Source organism: Lynx rufus, unplaced genomic scaffold (genome assembly GCF_022079265.1).
Source record: "Lynx rufus isolate CCGP_SWC_20201006 ecotype Redwood Valley unplaced genomic scaffold, mLynRuf1.p SCAF_7, whole genome shotgun sequence".
Lineage (NCBI taxonomy): Eukaryota > Metazoa > Chordata > Mammalia > Carnivora > Felidae > Lynx > Lynx rufus.
The window spans coordinates 110,352,315-110,371,353 of NW_025814889.1; the positions used below are offsets into that span (position 1 = coordinate 110,352,315).

At 36.1% G+C, this 19,039-nt stretch overlaps 1 protein-coding gene across 1 annotated transcript in view; it reads right to left on the reverse strand.

Moving 5' to 3' along the window:
- CEP290 (centrosomal protein 290) overlaps positions 1–19,039 on the reverse strand; it is a 91,055-nt gene that overhangs the window by 2,347 nt on the left and 69,669 nt on the right. Inside the window, exons 43-51 of the mRNA XM_047065687.1 lie at positions 17,569–17,692; positions 13,198–13,332; positions 11,734–11,820; positions 9,902–10,066; positions 8,776–8,898; positions 7,147–7,319; positions 4,402–4,543; positions 3,162–3,235; positions 2,553–2,647 (exon numbers count right to left, since the gene is read on the reverse strand). Coding sequence (XP_046921643.1) covers positions 2,553–2,647; positions 3,162–3,235; positions 4,402–4,543; positions 7,147–7,319; positions 8,776–8,898; positions 9,902–10,066; positions 11,734–11,820; positions 13,198–13,332; positions 17,569–17,692 — 1,118 coding nt within the window. The remainder of the gene's footprint in view (positions 1–2,552; positions 2,648–3,161; positions 3,236–4,401; positions 4,544–7,146; positions 7,320–8,775; positions 8,899–9,901; positions 10,067–11,733; positions 11,821–13,197; positions 13,333–17,568; positions 17,693–19,039) is intronic.

Below are 19,039 nucleotides of genomic sequence, written 5' to 3' on the forward strand. Positions count from 1 at the left end.
TGGTCCCCTAATCATAAGTTGAAGACAGGAAATATTTTCCTCATCCTTTCCTTTGGGAATAGAGTTAGCAGAACCCATATTAATTTGGAAAGCAGAGCAAAATATTTTTCAAAATTTCACTCACCTTTGTAGAAAGTGCTAATGATTTTTTATAGAGTTGGTTCTTAATCACTGGGATGCTATATGTTACAAAGATTAGTAATGAAATAGTGCAGCAAAAGTGATTATTATGTATAGCACTTCCTGAAAGTTAGCTTAATGATATTTGATAGCTTGATAGAAATGGTGAATTCTGTTCTAAAGGATTATACCAATTAATAACAATACTTGACTATTTCATACAACTTTTTCAATATTCTCCCACATATTCTTGTTGCTACTTTGTATTTAAATAGTGCTTTAGGATTGCCAAGACAGTTTTGGTTTGATTTTGAACCTTAACAGTCTTTGAAATATAACAGGTATCCTTATCTTCTTTAAATAGATGAAGAATATAGGGTTCAGAAATTTCCTCTCAGGAAAGTGAGGTTTAGAGAGAACTAGCCTAGTGTCAACAGTATTAACAAGTCTTTGGTACTGTGCTAGTCTAGTACACTAAGCTGGCTGCGATAAGAGATCCTGTTGTGGGGCACCTGGGTGGCTTGTCGGGTAAATGTCCAGCTTCGGCTCAGGTCACGATCCTACAGCTTGTGGGTTTGAGCCCCACACTGGGCTCTGTGCTGACCGCTCAGCCTACAGCCTGCTTCAGATTCTGTGTCTCCTCTCTCAGCCCTTCTTCCTGCTCATGCTCTTTCTCAAAAGTAAACATTAAAAAAAAAATTTAAGAGATCCTGTTGAGAGAGACTGACTTGACTATTTTTAGTTGCTTCTTGGCAGTAATACAGTTTCTGTCATCAATAGCAGAGAATAGTGAGGGGCTTTGGAGTTTCAGATTTAGGTTTCATCCTACTTCTCTCACTTTCTAGCTGTTGTGACCGTGTTAGCCTCTTTAAGGTAAAGATCACAGGTGAAATGAAGACAATGGTACCCACCACACAGGGTTATCAAAGTTATGAAATCCTTGTTAAAGCACTTAGCATAGTGTCTGGTACAACTCCTACATGATAGCTCATACACAGTAGTAACAAGAATATGTGGTGGAATACTGAAAAAGCTGTATGAAATAACCCAAGATTGTTCAGATATAAATTGGTATAATCCTTTGGAACAGAATTTGCCATTTCCATCAGGCTATCAAATATACATAATGAACAAATGATTCTTGTTTACAGTGATGTTCTAAAAAGTCAACGTGAACAATGAATTAGTGAATATTAAACTGTTACTCATAGGGAAAACGTACATACATATACATACTCCGATCTCACGTAGATTAAAATTTTAAATCCTGGAAACAACTCATCCTGGTCAATTTTTTTTTTTTTTTAATGTTTATTTTTGAGAGAGAGAGACAGAGTGCTAGTGGGGGAGGTGCAGAGAGAGAGGGAGACAAAGAATCCAAAGCAGACACCAGGCTCTTAGCTGTCAAGCACAAAGCCCGATGCGGGGCTCAAACTCACGGACCGCGAGATCATGACCTGAGCTGAAGTCAGATGCTCAACTGAGCCACCCAGTGGCTGACTGAGCGCCCCTGGTCAATTCTGTTGTGTTTTAAAAAAAATTGTTCAGAAAAAATTCAGAAGTATCAAGTGATTCTTCTGAGGCTGCCCCACTAGTGTCAGAATTGGGATTTAAACCCTGTCCAACTGGCTCCAGAACCAGTTTATCACCCTATGCTGTACTGTCTCATACTGTCTCCATAACCTCGTACTGTCTCTCATCTATATGAGAGCTGAAATAAGAATGCAGAGCTTCATTTTGTTGCATCTCATCTGAAAAACACGGGTCAAAAGTTAAATTTTTCAGTGCTGTGTATCTGCAAAAGCACCAGGAGTACTGGTTTTGGGGGTTACAAGTAAATTTTAGTGAGTGGCTGAATTCACAAATACAGAATCTGAAAATAATGAGGATCAACCATTAATTGTGTGTGTATGTATACATAATGCACATATGCATATATGTATACATATGCACACAGCAGTAAATGATTAATCACTTCTGAATAGAAGCATGTAGAAGGCTAGACTTTGTTTTACTTTGTAAAAGGATAAAAAAATATAGGCAATGTTTACTATATGTAGTTAATTTTAAGTTAATAAGATGACAACATTTAGAAGATAACGTTCAGAGGGTTTAAAAGGGCCTATACTTAGAAAATGGAATCAAGAGACCTAGTATTCATTGCTTAGCATTGTATCATGATTAAATGTTAACACCATATGGAACACAAAGAGAAAAACACTTGAGCACCTGCTACTCAATATTATAAACAACTTAAAGGACTCAATAGGAACATTATTGTTGCAAGAAGCAAAGAGCTCTAAAAACCTGTTCCAGCGATTTGACTTTATACGAAGACAGTCATCAAAAATCTGAATAAATAAAAAAGACAAACCCTAATTAAAACACTTGGGTTAACACACATGCTATAAGTATGTTATAAAATACTTTACCAGATATGGTGCTTTCAGCTCCACTTTGGTCTTTGTTAACTTCTAACTGATGGATTAATTCTGCCTTTTCTTTTTCCAGCTGTCTATTAGCTAATCTAGAACACAATGATTATGTATTAAAACAATAACAAAAACCAGACATTGCTTCATAAAATACAAGTATTTCTTATAAACTGTGTGATGTGCATTGCTTATAACTTGCTGATACTTATAAAGGTAAACATTTATTCATTTACTCTCACTACTGTATGAGGTCAGAAAATGAAAATTCTTTATGTTTTGTAAAGTCTGATCTGATATCATTTTTAAGAGTTTTCCTGTTGGAGGAACCTCATGGGAGTATTCCACACAGAATCCGGAAAGTAAATCATTTTTTTTCATTAATTAATATTTGCCTCTGGGCAAATTAGGATCTGGTTGACCCTGTTTTTTTTTTTTTTTTTTCAGCATCTATTATGTAAAAGAGTAATTGGCATTAGAAGGATGAAATAAGACTGATAAGCCTGTTAGGCATCAAGTTTGAAAAATCCTAATCTCTAGATATAGCAAACCTGGTTATATCAAAAGATTTTTTTTTTTTAATGGTAGTCATATGAACACATAATGTACCTTAGAACTTGAAGCGCCTGTTGAAGGCTCTGCTCTGTCTCAGCACCTTCAGGAACATGTTTGAGAATCTCAATCTTTGGGCACAATAAAAAGAGAGCAAAGTTTGATGTGGAACTAGAGTTTTAGAACGATACATATTTTCAGTAAAGCATCTTGAATGTGGGGTTTTCCAAAAGCACATATGAGCACTTATCTATGGGGTTCTATTCACTAATCATTCGATAATTACTGAGTACTGCTTGCCCAGGTACTGAGGATATAGTAATGTGCCAGAGGAAGGAAGGACTATCAAGAAGAATAACTCAGGGTAAGAGGATGGAGAGCCATGGAAGGTAGATGAAGGGCTAAGGAAGGTCTGAGGAGCCTCTGTTTTATCAGAGACCTAGGGGGCTATGAAAATATTTCGGTACAGAGGCAAACAAGTGCAAGATCCCAAAGCTTGAGTTTGGCCAATTCAAAGGACTCGAAGGTCAGTGTGAATGAGGGAAAGCAAAGATGAGGCTAGAAAGGAAACCAGATGCCGGACCACATAGGTCCTTATAGGCTATGCAGAGTACTTTAGAATTTTACTCTGGGGTAATGGGGAACCACCAGAAGACTCTGAGGACAGGGTGCTAGGATTTTCTTTATACTTAAACGGCTGACTCTTCAGCTATGTGGAGAAGAGATCAGGAATAGGGACAAAGTGAAACAAGGCAAGAGTGAAAGCAGGGAGGCCAGTTAGGAAATTGTAACAGTTCACATGTGAGAGAATAGCTTAGACTGACAGTGTTGGAGGTGTGGAGACGTCAAATTTGAGATCTATTTTGAAAATAAGAGCTGATGTTATTTAATGACAAAGATGGGGTGCGAAAGAAGGAATTGATAATGTAAGGCTTTTGGCTTAAACAAATGGTTGAGTGGTGGTGCCATTCACTTAAGAGGGGCCTTCTAGGGGAGGAGTTAAGAGTTCCATTAAAAAAAAATTTTTTTAAATGCTTATTTTTGAGAGAGCTTGAGCAGGCGAGGGGCAGGGAGAAGGGGGAACAGAGGATCTGAAGCCGGGCTCTGCACCGACAGCAGAAGCTCCATGCAGGGCTTGAATTCACGAACTGCAAGACCATGACCTGAGATGAAGTCAGGCACTTAACCAACTGAGCCACCCAGTTGCCCCAAGAGTTCATTTTTATATACATAAGATAATGCCAAGAAGTGGCTTGAGATGAAATGCATTATTTTCTCATAAAGAAAAATTACTTGCTTGTTGCTCAAGGTCTTCAGTGTATTTCTTAGCTTTTTGTTCCCTCTCTGTTGCTTGTTTTACAAGCTGTTTAAGATCAGTAAGGTTTTGCGTTTTTTTGGCAATGTCAGTTTCCAATTCTTTCAGCTTGGTTTCATACATTCTAAAAGTAAAGAAAAAATAGTGTAGACATGGAAATAATTCATTGATTTAAAAGCCAGTTCAAGTCATTGCACTAAAAATAACAGAGTATCTTACACTGCTTCTTCTATTCAAATCTTTTACTGCTTCATATTTACTTAGCATTAGGTGACAACAAGGGATAAGTACCCCTAATTAACAAGCCAATTAAAATAGAGGATTTAGGTGTTTCCCGAGGTTATAAACAAGGATGGAGCCTGTTTGATCACTAGCAAAAAGATTACAATTAGTTTTTTTTTTTCAGTCACAAACCAAAAAACTGCAATTCATCAGATTATCAAATTCTGTATTATTGGGTAGTCTCAGAAATATACTTAAAGATCACAAACTAAGCAGTTCATACATCTATTATGTATACCTGCATAGAAGCATACAAAAAAAGGTACCCAGGTAGAGCAAAACCAAAAGGACACTATTGGGAGAGGAAAAATACGCAAAAGCATGGGTGAGAAAATGGCATATGACAAAATCTGAATAGATCTGTAACCTTTAAAGAAATGACCAATAATTTAAAAAAATCTAGACTCCAAAAGGAAATTTTAAAACATTGAGCCAAAATGATTTTAAAAACATACCACCTTAAAGGGAGACAATGCTTATAATATTCAAAGTTTCCCACAGAAAAGAAAAAGAATGCTTTGGCAACAAAATCAGGTAAGGACATTACAAGGAACAGAAATTATTATTTCAATACATTCAAATGGTTTTGTTTTTGTTTTTTACATTTATTTATTTTTGAGAGACAGAGCACAAGTTGGGAGGGGCAGAGAGAATGAGACACAGAATCCGAAGCAAGCTCCAGGCTCTGAGCTGTCAGCACAGAGCCCGACGCGAGGCTTGAACTCACTAACCGTGAGATCATGACCTGAGCCAAAGTCAGACGCTTAACCGACTGAGCCACCCAGGCGCCCCTCAAATAGTTTTTGGTAAATCTGAGAAACCATGATCAGAGAGGAGTGTTCTTAACCTGACAGACTCCACAGAAGGGATGAAATACCAGAAACTTACTCCTTCTCTTCATTCAATTCTCTGCTCAAGTGCCACCCAATCTCTGATCACCCCATATATAATAGCTGTGGCATCACCCGGCCTGTCTGAGCAGTCAGTATAAGGACTGATGACAACAGATGGCATTGGTCTGTTGAGTAAATAGAACATCTATGAAGACTGCAGCATGGAAGAGATCTAATGTGTCAAGGGTCCCAGAAGAGATCTCTAAACACTTTACTGAGGTGGGTGTATAATCCCAGCTGCAGATCTTTTTTTTTTTTTTTTTTTTAATTTTTTTTTTCAACGTTTATTTATTTTGGGGACAGAGAGAGACAGAGCATGAACAGGGGAGGGGCAGAGAGAGAGGGAGACACAGAATGGGAAACAGGCTCCAGGCTCTGAGCCATCAGCCCAGAGCCTGACGCGGGGCTCGAACCCACGGACCGCGAGATCATGACCTGGCTGAAGTCGGACGCTTAACCGACTGCGCCACTCAGGCGCCCCGCAGCTGCAGATCTTAAACAAGTTTTGTTTTTTTTTTTCTTTTGAATTTAGGGAGGTTCTTGAGGTCAAGGATCAGACAGGATTAGCCTTCACTCTGTCAAGTGGATTCTACATAATTTACATAACTTTTTCAGGAGTTTACTGAAGGCCTCACCCAGTGCTCAGTTACCTGTACAGTGCACAGATTAAAAACACACGAATTATGTATAAGGCAAAGTCCTCTTCAATTATGGTTAAGTATCACCCCTCTCAAATGCTTATAAACCCTTTTCACATTAATAATCTTTTCTGTAGCTTCACAGAACCCTTTTCAGAAAAGGAAAGACAGACGACCATCTCTATAGATAAAAAAAAACAACAACAAAACTTGAACTCACAGAAGAGATGTAATTTATTTAAGGTCACAGTGAGAATTAGGTATTCCAAAGTCATGGAAACCACCTGGTTCCACAGGAACCAGACAAAGTCGGCCTTTTAGAGATACATCTAACGTGAAGCAGAGTGTGTGGCATGTAGTATGTACTGAGTATATTTGCTTAAAAAATCTCAAAGTAACTCAAAATCCCTTCTGAGTCTACGTGTGATTGTAGAAGGAAATAAAGGACCAACCAAGAACTCTACTGGATAGAGTCGGTGGTTGAGCACCTCAGCTGGGGTCCAAGCAGACAAAAGAGACCCCTTTTCCCTGCTACCTGTCACACATTATTTCCTTTTACCCCCTCACACTAGCCTTCTCACAGAGTTAAGAGAGAACTGGGAAGTGGGGGAGTGGATTCTGAGCGCTCTCAGTACTGTGTTAGGAACCAAGGACCCAGCTCCAACACCCTCAGCCCAGCCCCAGCCCCAGTGTGTCCATATCCTGCCACCCACATTCATTAAATGTTTGAAGGAAGAAAAAACTTTTTTTTTTCTGTCCTAGCACTGCCAAAAGTATCCTATTAAAGCAAACAACCAAATAGTTCATCAGGAAAGAACTAAATTAATCAGAGTGGTGTCCTATTCTTTTGAAACAATAAAGGCAGCATTGGAACTGATTAAACTTTGTGCAAATGATAAATTATTTGTTCCTACCTTGTAACAACAATTGATTTCCAGCTCTTGCTGTCAGCACCTTCAAGCTGTGGACCTCTACTTTCTGCCAACTGTAATCTCTTGCCAGTCTCTTCTAGTTGAACTGTCATCTTCTCATTTAATATCTCTAAATTATTCTTAGCTATCCGCAATTTCTCTGCAGCTTCAGTCTCCTATCATTAAAGGCTAATTAGTACATGATGACAAAACAATACTGTTCTCATAGATGCAATATATTCAAAATTACCACCACAAATTAGAAAACAAAAGTAACCTGGAGCTCTAAACGCTGATTAAAATTCTAATAAAAATCCAATGTTTCCTTTACTCTAAAACAGCAGTATGATCATAATAATTAGAACAACAGATGATGTAAGCCAGGTTAGAAAAATACATTTGTGGGCACATGGGGTAGCTCAGTCACTTAAGCGTCCAACTCTTGATTTTGGCTCAGGTCACGAGCTCACGATTTGTTAAGATCGAGCCCCACTTGCAGTGCAAAGCCTGCTTGTGATTCTCTCTCTCCCTCTCTCTCTCTGCCCCTCCCGCACTCATGCACCTGTACTCTTTCTCACAATAAATAAATAAACATTAAAAAAATACATTTGCAAGTATTTTACTCTAGCGGTTGCTTTAAGTTTGTCATTTTTGGTGTGTGTGTGTGGCTCAGTCAGTTAAGCATCGACTTTGGCTCAGGTCATGATCTCATGTTTTGTGAGTTGAGCCCCAAATCAGGCTCTGGGCTGATGGCTCAGAGCCTGGACCTGCTTCAGATTCTGTGTCTCCCTCGCTCTTGGCTCCTCCCCCACTCGTGCTTTCTCTCTCTCTCTCTCAAAAATAAAAAAAAACATTAAAAAAAATAAAAACAATAAATTTGTCGTTTGGTTACTTTACATTTGTCATAGTATTTATAGAATAATGGGATAATGTCTTAACACACTTAAAAGAGGTTTTGTTTTGACCAATATTTGAGAGACCTAGCTATGAGCACAAACTATGTGTAAGTACCATAAATTATTTCCACTAGTAAACATCCATGCAAAGCACACTACCACTACGGCCTCACAATATATTCAGATACTATTGTAACCAGTTTAAAAATCTCAATTTCAGTTTATTCACTGAATCATCCATATAAATAACAACACCTAGTTGTCTGGGGCAAGGAATATATTTTACGACTTAAATAGAAAGGGATCTTACTATTTAACATAACCGTTTCATATATTCCTTACTCTATACCAATCATTATTCTAGGCCATGTGCACAAATATTAACTCACTTAAGTCCCACAGCAGCTCTGTGAAAGAGATATTTATGATTTCCAACTTCATAGACGAGGAAATTGAGCATTAGAGAGGGGGTGGTAGCTTGTCCTTGTTTCCACAGCCAGTTAGTAATAGAGCTAGGATTTGACTCCCAGACATGTGGCTTCTACATTATACTGCTTCTTAATTTTTGTATTTTCAATGTTCCTCATAGTGAAAGGATGGCAGCCAAAAAGATACAATTCCTAAGTCTCTGAATATCTACTTTGAATAGACATTCTCATCAAATTTTTCATTCACTTTTTCAAAGATATATTACTTAAGATAAAAAAGTAATTATAATCAGTAAAGAAAGTCATACTTTTTTAAGTTCTTTACGAAGTCTTTCATTTTCAGCAACAATTTTCTCTGTGCCTTTGGTCTTGGATTCATAGTGCATGCTCAACTGATGTCCAAGATGAACTTTAAGTTTTTCTAATTCAGCCTAGTAAAAGATAAATTATACATTATCGGAACAAGGAAATAAAAGACGATCCTATAAACTCGTAAAACTTAATCCATAACAGTTTTAGAGATTATTTTTGATAGAATTAAAGTTTTCCCTTTCATACTGGTCATCTAGAGCAGAGGTTCCCAACCTTGGCTACACATTAGAATGAGCTGATGACTTAAAATCACAACACCTATGGTAGGACCCACCCCAAAAGAATCTAATCAATGTCAGGCTTGGGGGCTTAGGCACCTGCATATTTGAAAATAGACACTAGTGAGTGAGAATGCCAGAGTGAGAACCATTGGTCTTGAAATAATAAAATGCCCGAGTGGAGCTACTCTAATTCTCTTGGCCTTGTCTCCGACAGGTTTTTCTGTATATGTAAAACAGTTACTGCATCTCTTAAAACCGTTTTAAACAGCAGGAATATATTTAAAAATTTTCTTTAAAACATGGAAATTATGTTGGGGTGCCTGAGTGGCTCAGTCAGTTGGGCATCTGACTTCGGCTCAGGTCATGATCTCGGGGTCTGTGAGTTCAAGCCCCGCGTCGGGCTCTGTGCTGACAGCTCAGAGCCTGGAGTCTGCTTTGGATTCTGTGTCTTCCTCCCTCTCAGCCCGTCCCCTGCTCCCCCCCCACTCCCAAGAATGAATAAACATTTAAAAAATTTAAAAGAAAATGGAAATTATAATGGTGAAAACATTCCATGCAAATTATCACATTGAGAAACTTAACAGAAGACCATGGTGGAAGGGAAGTAAAAAAACAGTTACAGAGAGGGAGGGAGGCAACCATAAGAGACTCTTAAATACAGAGAACAAATGGTTGATGGGAGGGGGAAGAGGGGGAGAGGGGAAAATGGGTGATGAGCACTGAGGAAGGCACTTGTGGGGATAAGCACTGGGTGTTGTGTAAGCGATGAATCATGGGAATCTACCACAAAACAAGAGCACACTGTATACACTGTATTTTAGCCAACTTGACAATATATTACCTTCAACTTTTCATTTTCCAGCTCAATATTAGCCATTTTTTCACTGGTCAGTACTCCTGATGCTTTTTTCAAATGTTCATTTTCCCTTTGGACTTTTTCAACTACTTTTTTCATTAAACCAATGGTTTTTTCTAGTTCTGGAATTGTCTTTCCACTTCTACCAGACTACAAAAGAATATATTAACTTTTTATTCAATCAAATATCTGAAAGAGTATGATATCAAACACCAACAACATAACACACTCATTATTACATTCATTTCTGATTCCTAACATTTGAAGCCAAAACTTGTATTCAATTTATCATTACAATAACCCTATGCAATAGGAATTATAATTCTTACTTTACATACAAGCAAATCAAGACTCAGAGAATTTGATATTCCTACTCATGTAGCTAATGAGTAACAGCTTAAATACTCTAAATTTGATGTCTGTTCCAAATAAATAAAGCTAAGAACCTAAATACTCGATTTAGCTAATTTTCTTTCCAGTATACCAGAATTCTTTTTACATGGGGAAAAAAAAAAAAAAAAAAAACCCACAAAAGAAGAGTTGTGTCATTAAAGAGCTCATGAGTTACCAAATTTGAATTGCAGAATAGAGGTGATTTTCTAACAATGGCCACTGATTAAGAAATTCAGTTTCTGTCCAGTATAAATACAAGAGACATCTGCAATTAAAAAAACCTAGTGTAGAGTTATCAACAGAGATAGGTCACCAATTAGGAAGTTCAACTGCTTATGCTTTAAAATAAAATAAATAGTTGAGTAAAATAATCTGCTTTTTTTTTTGCATTTTAGTCAGTATTCACACTATATAATGAATAACCTTATAATACATAATTTTAATACATACTATCATAATTAAAAATCAAATTAACCCATTTAAAAAATTATTAATGTTTATTTACTTTTGGGAAGAGAGAAAGAGAGAGAGAGAGAGAGAGAGCATGAGCAGGGGAGGGGCAGATAGAGAGGGAGACACAGAATCTGAAGCAGGCTCCAGGCTCTGAGCTGTCAGCACAGAGCCGGACAGGGGGCTCAAACTCATAAATTGTGAGATCATGGCCTGAGTGGAAGTCGGATTCTTAACCAACTGAGCCACCCAGGTACCCCCAGGTTTTTATTTATGAAATGAATGTTCCTGTCAAGCTAGATATTTGTTCTGAATACTTTTTTCTAATAACAACTCAGAATTTTCACCAAATCTGTCACATATTTAATGTTATTACTTGAATAAGTTTTAAAATTGATTGCTTCTATCTGTGTCCCTTGCTAACATGAAAACAACAGGGGTTTAAATCTTTGGCCTGGGCCTCAAAAACAGCATTTATTCATTGTAAAAAATGAATACAAAATAACATTAGAAGAAAACCATAAGAATAAAAAAACCTAGGAAACATTTACAGAGCATTATACTAAGAAGTTGCTATGGAAATCATAAAAAAAATAGTCACAAAATGTTAGAATTGGACCAAGGAGCAGTGAGTAGTTACCTTAATGAACAGAAGGAAGATTCCTAGAAGTTAAAGGTTTTCAAGGTGTGAAGGGAAATGCAATGAAAAAAGATGATGTGGTGTCCAGTTGAAATAAAATGCTTGTTATATGTGACATGTTACAGCTTGTTAATGTTAAAATACATTAATTTGAAACACAAAGAAAAGCTTAATGATGTTTTACATTGTAGATCTGCAGAATAAAAACCAAGACTACAGGTAAGTAAAGGTATATCACTACTGTTTTGATGTATCCAAACTTTTTTTGTTTTTCATTTCCAGCTTATCACTGCTGAAATCAACACAAATATATGTCATATTCTCACACACTCACCCCTCTAACATGGCCAAGTTTCCGCTCAACTTCTGCTTTTTCTTTCTTAAGAAATTCACACATTTCCTTCAAATCTCTTACTTGATTCTGAAAGATTAAAGCAAACACATAACAGTTTAACATAGCTATAGCCACTGAAAAGGAAAACAATTCATTTGAACTATCAATTTCTTCAACTATATAGCCTAATTGAACAAGGTCTCTACAGCAATAAGGACTTTGAACTAAGACATATGTTGAAGTGCAGTGATACAAGAATATTTTATATGTAAATTTCAAGAAATATTTTCCACATTACTGCCTTTATATAAATGTAGTTTTTTTTGTAAATGTTTATTTATTTTGAGAGAGAGTGTATGTGCATGTGCATGCAAGTGGAGGAGAGGCAGAGAGAGAGGGAGAGAAAGAATCCCAAGCAGGCTCCCCGTGGTCAGTGCAGAACCCACGCGGGGCTCAAACTCACAAACCGTGAGATCATGACCTGAGCCAAAATCAAGAGTAGGACACTTAACTGACTGAGCCACCCAGGCACCCTTCCAGTTTTAGAACTCTGATTTTAACCACCCCATAAATGACATATATAGATCCTTATCCAGATGGTAGAGAGCAACAGCTGATCTAATAGTATGGGTTCTAATAATGTAAAAATAAGTGTTCTAAAAGCAGGACATAACTTAATTATATCATTACCAGTGGAATTAACAGACTGCTAATATTCCAGGTTAGAAAACAGAACTGAAACAATTAGCCAGCAAAAAGAAAAAGAGATTCCCATAAATAGGATGAGATTTGGAAAACCGAAGATAAACTTCTTATAAACATCAAAACAAAATTCCTAAAAGAGATAATTATCCTAATTTTTTAAGCTTAAAGACTTAATTTTTTTAAAGAAATATCCTAATTAAGAGTGATAATTGTTTTTGAAATATACCAACCATCCACTTGGCCTCAGGACTTTGAACTTGCTATTTCTGTTGTCTGGAACTCTCTTTCCAGTATTTGTATGACCCACTTCCTAACCTCCCGCCCTAGCTCTCTGATAAAATATTTTATTAAGAAAGCCTTCTTAATTACCCTATTTTAAATAGCAATTCCATACAGTCCCAACCAACCCTCCCCCCACCACACACACCTTTCACATCAACCATGCTTTTCTCCTTACCACTTAACATCAACTTAACATCAGCTGACATACTGCATATTACTTATTATCAGCCTTTCCCACTAGAATATAAATTCTATGTGTGCAAGAAATATTTTGATTGCTGTTTCCCAGCACCTAGAAGAGTACCTGACAACAAAGTAGGCTTTCAATAAATAATTGTTACATGAACAAATGTAGAAAATATACCACTACCATAATATTTTATGAATATGAGTTTCTGGCATCTTCATAAACTAATACAAAGAGGGAGAAAAGGTTTTCAGGTATTAGATTTCTTAACTAAAGAACATTAAATTTACCTTTAATCTTGGCAAATCTTTATTTGCTTGTTCAATCTGAAATTTTAGTTCAATATTTTCAGATGACAGCTTTAAGTTTTCCCTCTGAAGCTCTTGTTCTCTTTGACAGTGTTCATCTGACTCTATTCCTGAAGTCTTCAGGAAAATAAAGTTAGGAATATTTTTAAATGTTAGTAATAAAAGTTATATAGGACATATTGGATAAGAAAACCTAAAACGGTACACTTTCCCTCAAAAAATATGAAAAATTAGAGAACTCTAAAAGAAAATGACCCTAAAGAAGTCAGAATATAAAAATTGCAGGAGAGAAGGTAATACAGTTTAATATAGACAGCACAGTGAAGTATGTCTTAAAAACATCCACACATATAATGTCTACATGTATGCTCTTCTAAGACTAATTTGTGCTAATTTTTCCTGTCCAAAAGTAAAATATGACTATTATTTGTTATGGTTTATATTATGCCCTAAATCCTACCCCACCCCAAAATTCATACGTTGAAGTCCTAATCCCAGTACCTCAGAATGTGACCTTGTTTGGATATAGGGCTTTTCCAGAGGTACTCAAGTTAGGGTCATTAGGGTTGGCCCTAACCCGGTATGAGTAGTGTTCTTATGAAAAAGGGAAATTTTGATACAGAGATAAGCATAGAAAGAAGATAATGTAAAGAGGGCACAACTGGCCATCTACAAGCCAAGGAGAATGGCCTGGAACAGATTCTTCCCTCACAGGTTAAAGGAGTCATCAACCCTGCCAATACCTTGATTTTGGACTCATGGCTTCCAGAACTGTGAGAATAAATTTTTCAGGTCACCAAATCTGTGGTGCTTTGTTACAATAGCCCTAGCAAACTAACACACGAACCTCCAAAAAGAAGTGCCTTAATTCTTTCCTCTTTCGGAAAGCTCTTCTTCGTTCCTTAAGTGCAAGTAATAACTTCCTCCTCTGAAATCCAGTAACACTATATTGCATTTCTCTTGGCACGAATCTACCTTGGGCTATTATTTATGTCCATTCTTACTTCTCATTCTAAACTACAGGTCATTTGAAAGAGAAATATGTGCTTGATTTCTTTTTTTCTATAAAGGGGGTAGAAAACCACCCACCTCCTATGATTGTTATGAGCATCATATGAAACATTTTGTGCAAGTACTCAGCATAGCTTTAGTTTTTCCTCCCCCATCCCATTTTCTCTCTGTGGTTTGATGGGCTATCAAGTCAATAACTCCAAAGACATTATAGTTTAAAAAATGCAATGTTATACAAATATATCCATGACTCTATAATAGCTTTTAAATTAGCAGTAGGTTAAATACTTCATATTCCGATATATTTACCCTTGGGTAATAAAAGCAAAAGAAATTAAAGACATTAAAACATAGAATATAGAAAAGTAAAGAAATTCTAGGCTATTTGATTCTGACCTGAGGGCGCAGAACCCTGGCAGAAACACTGCCTGTGTCCAACCTGACTTGTCTTTGTTCAAAGGAATGTGTGTGCATCTCTTTGTGTGCAAAAGACAGACATATTTGTTAATGTCTGTACCACAGGAATATGTCCATGCTTATGCTCATTCTCTGTCAAATAACCCAAGTATCCATTCTGATTCTGCTACTATTAAGCTAACACTAGGCAAAGCATGCCACTTGCAAGGTCCTCAGTTTCTGCATCTTACAAATGAAGGCACAAGATGGGGTAATTTTTAAGGCCTCTTCAGACATGGAAATCTGTAATGAATGCCCTGTCCCTGAATTCTTCTGTCACCCTCACTTCATCTCTTCTGTCTGTGGTAGCGATTTAACAAGTGATAAACACTTATGGGTACCACTGATTGACAGACATAATATTTGCTAATTATCAACCACAGAAGAGAGTAATTCTATCAGATGATCTCACATGAGGATTTTTTTTTAACACATTCTCCTAAAACATGGATGCAATTATGTAAGTACATACAGATTGTTTTTTCCCCACAATTCTCAAAAAACAAAAAGTATTAGTTGAAATCGTCCAATTTCTGGAAAACAAATTCTAATGAAACTCTGTATTGTGTAAAAGTAATATAAGTAAAATTCTTGCAAATGAATTTTATGAGATTTCCAATTCTTTTATGGAAGAGGAATCCTGTTGAAAGGAATACAGTGCTAGAAACCAAATTCTTAGTGGATGGGAGTTAAGAAACACAGTGGGAGCCTCAATTTTACAGTTACTTATCAAGGGAAAAAAGAGAAGCATTATGAACTTGGATAAAGATATGAAATAAGAATTAAGTCACTTTCATCCATGTTTTCTTAACCTTTATTTTTATTTTTTTAAATGTTTATTTATTTTGAGAGAGTGGGGGAGGGGCAGAGAGAGAGGGAGAGAGAGAATCCCAAACAGGCTCCACACTGTTAGTGTGGAGCCTGATGCAGGGCTTGATCCCATGAAACATGAGATCATGACCTAAGCAGAAATCAAGAGTCGAATGCTTAACCAACTGAGCCACCCAGGCACCAGCCCCCCCCTCCCCCATTTTCTCTTAAGATTTAAATGTTTGTTTTTATTGATGTGTTTAGGACTTAGGTGACTGGCATATCTAGGTGGAAAGGATAAGGGGAAAAAAAAAGATATATTCTATTTGATTTCAAGTGGAGACAAACATGTCTTAGTCTGTACTGCATTGTAAACTGACCAAAAGTAGTGTGTACATGGAGAGATCATCAACTGTGAAGTTAGACCTGTGTTTAGATCCTGGTTCTGCATCACTAGAGATGATACTCATGCTCCAAGCTTCCCATGTAAAACTGAAACAATACTCTGCAAATATGTGAAAATTATACCTCAGCATCGAGCCTAATACAACATAGACAGCAACACATGCAAACTCCCTTTATTCATTATAAAAAAGTATGTTATAAAATATGTGGCAAAAAGATGACCAAATAATGTCACACAGTATCCTAACACATTTTAACTGATATTATTCACTACTGTAATAAAAGTTTGTGATGAGATTTCAGAGCACCTTGAGTTAGAAATTTCTAAGGCAAAATGCACACCTCTAAAGAGCCTGGTTTTTGTTATCCTGTTACCTAACACTTTTTAAGTGAGTACCAGTGGTAAAACAGTGAGTACTAAAATCAATAAGAAATGCATAACCATTAATTTTTATAGGAACTCGTCAATTAGAGCTTAATACACACTTCATGAATAGTTAATATTTTTTTACAAATCCTACGCAACTGATTTCCATTTGCACCACATACTGTATACCACTTGCTATAAGAAACAAACACAGGACTGCCATGGACTCAAACCTGGGACACTTCATTTCTTGGCTGGACTGGTACATCGGTTTCAGAATTTGCCTGTGCTTCCTCCTCAGCACTCTCAGTCAGTGCAGCAGCAACTCTGGCACAATCACGGTCTTCTCCGGCAGATCCTTCTGGATCCATGTGGTGGTCGTGACTCACATCTTCAGCTGTGTGTCCCTTTCCTTTCACATTCTTGCCTAGCTCATTCTCTTCCTTGTTTTCATGTTCCTGTTTATTATTTTCATGATAGTCTTGATTAATTTTCTCAATTTCAGGATCTGGTTCATTTTCAAAATTGGACTTAACATCTGCCATGGTACCATTAGTTGACCTAAACGGACTTGATTTATTTTTTGGTCTTGCCTCAGATTTATTTAACTCCGCAGAATCTACAATATCTTCTGTTGTGTGTCTTTCTTCATTACTGTAATGCCGTAGAATACTTTTAGGTACCTGATGATGTAAGTTGTTACTGGCATCTATTCCCTTCCCATTTTTAATTCTGAACACCATTATGGGGTTTTTTTTGTTCTTGTGGAAAATGCTCTTTTTGTGATAAATATTATGCCTATATTTATTAACACTGGTAGCAAGGGTAGAAAGCGTAGTTGTGTCACATAACAGATTCTGCTTGAAGCAGAAGAAAGAGAAGAAACATGAAAAGAAGAAAAAAATAACAAAAATATACACACTATTGCTTTAAGGTAATATACAACAAACAATTCTACATTAATGTTTTTTTATAAAGGAAAACTAGAAATATATCACACGTTTGAATGGAAACAATGCTGTATTTTTCTAATTTACTTAATTGTATGTTCTTGCCACAGCAAAACTCAAATAATAACTTCTTTAAAATCTCTGGAATACAGTTTTATGCAAAGTCTAAGAATCTTAGGTCTACTTATGTAAGAAGGATTAAAGAAGTTAATATACATCAGTACCTGGCAAAAATAAAAGTTGGATTTAGTACATTAATATTAATAAGAAGAAGCTTAAGGTTTTGGGCCAGATAAAGGTAAAAGTTTATATCACTTTTATTAAAAACAGAAAAATAAAAAGATGTACACTTACTGAAGGTCTAGAATATGCATCCTTTGAAAACTGTTTTTCTAAAACATGTAGTTTTTCTTGGAGGTATCTATTTTGTAAATGTAAATCTTCTATGACAGAATCTCGAGGAAGAGCCTGACGGGTCCTATGATAAAAAACAAGAGACTCTTTACTATTCAAACGCCAACTTTCCACAGCTTTATTGTATTAAAATACAGAAAAGAAAATATATAATGTATTTGTTAACAATGTATTTATTTTAGTTTCTATAAAACTTGTAAATTTTATAAAAATTAGGACATGACTATTTAGATTATAAATAGTCTAATTATATATATATTACATATATATATATTATATATATAGTCTAATTATATAGTCTAATTATATATATATTACAGAGGATTCACTGTAGGGCTCTTTTGAATTATGAGTTAAGTGTATTTAGATTTACAGAAATACATTAACATCTTTAAAGAACATGCATCTATTTATATGGAATTGTGTAAGATGAATCAAAATACTATTTTTAAAACACTATATAATAATTTCATGACATACTTCTCAAAAAGCTCAACAATATAAAAAAGGCTCTTAGTGGTGCCAGATAACAATCTGTTACTCCAAGTCTCACATGTGTCGCCTAAGGCCCTTCATAATCTGGCCCCACTATACCTATTCAACCTAATTGTCCAGGAGTCCACCTTTAGTAAGGCAAAAAAATCTGCCCTTACCCAACATGAAAGTTTCACCCCTGCCACCATGTCTCTGCTAGGGTTCTGCTTTCTTGGAATGTCCTTCCTCCCTTTAATATCTAGATTTGATTCATAAAATTTAGAAATTCACAATTGAACTGAGACAGAAGGCCAGTTCAATCTCTTCTATCAAATCTTCTCCAATTATTTCAGCCCATACAGGTTCACATTATTAGAAAAAACAAATTTAACCTCTTAAAGTATTAGGTTTCAAAACGAAAATATTTGATCCTATGAAAACTGCAAAGGAGAAAAAAAGGGTTTAACATTGTTTTGAACACATGTTTAGATCAAGAAAAACAAAGAAGAGAAGGAGCCACTACTGGGATCAGACAGTAACTACAAAATAGATGTTGCAAGAAAGAATTCTTAATCACTTTTTTCTTCTCCATCAAGGAAAATTCTGAAGGATTTAAGAAACAATGACTTAGAAAAAAAGGGAATCGAATGTAGGCTAGAAACTCATGGGTACTTCTTTAAAGAAGTTCAAAGTACATTAATACAGACATGATCACAGGCATTAATAAAGAAACACTAATGGTAATTTTTGAAGATCAATGGAGAGGAAAAACATGATAAATTTAAGAACATGGAAACCAATGTGACAAATTTCATATTAAAAAAAAATTAAGAACAGTAAGTATCCCCATGTCCAAATATAACAGGCAGGTACCACACTTAGAAAATAATCATTAATATGATTCTGGGCTGCTTGTAAGTACTTAGAAGGAGAAGTA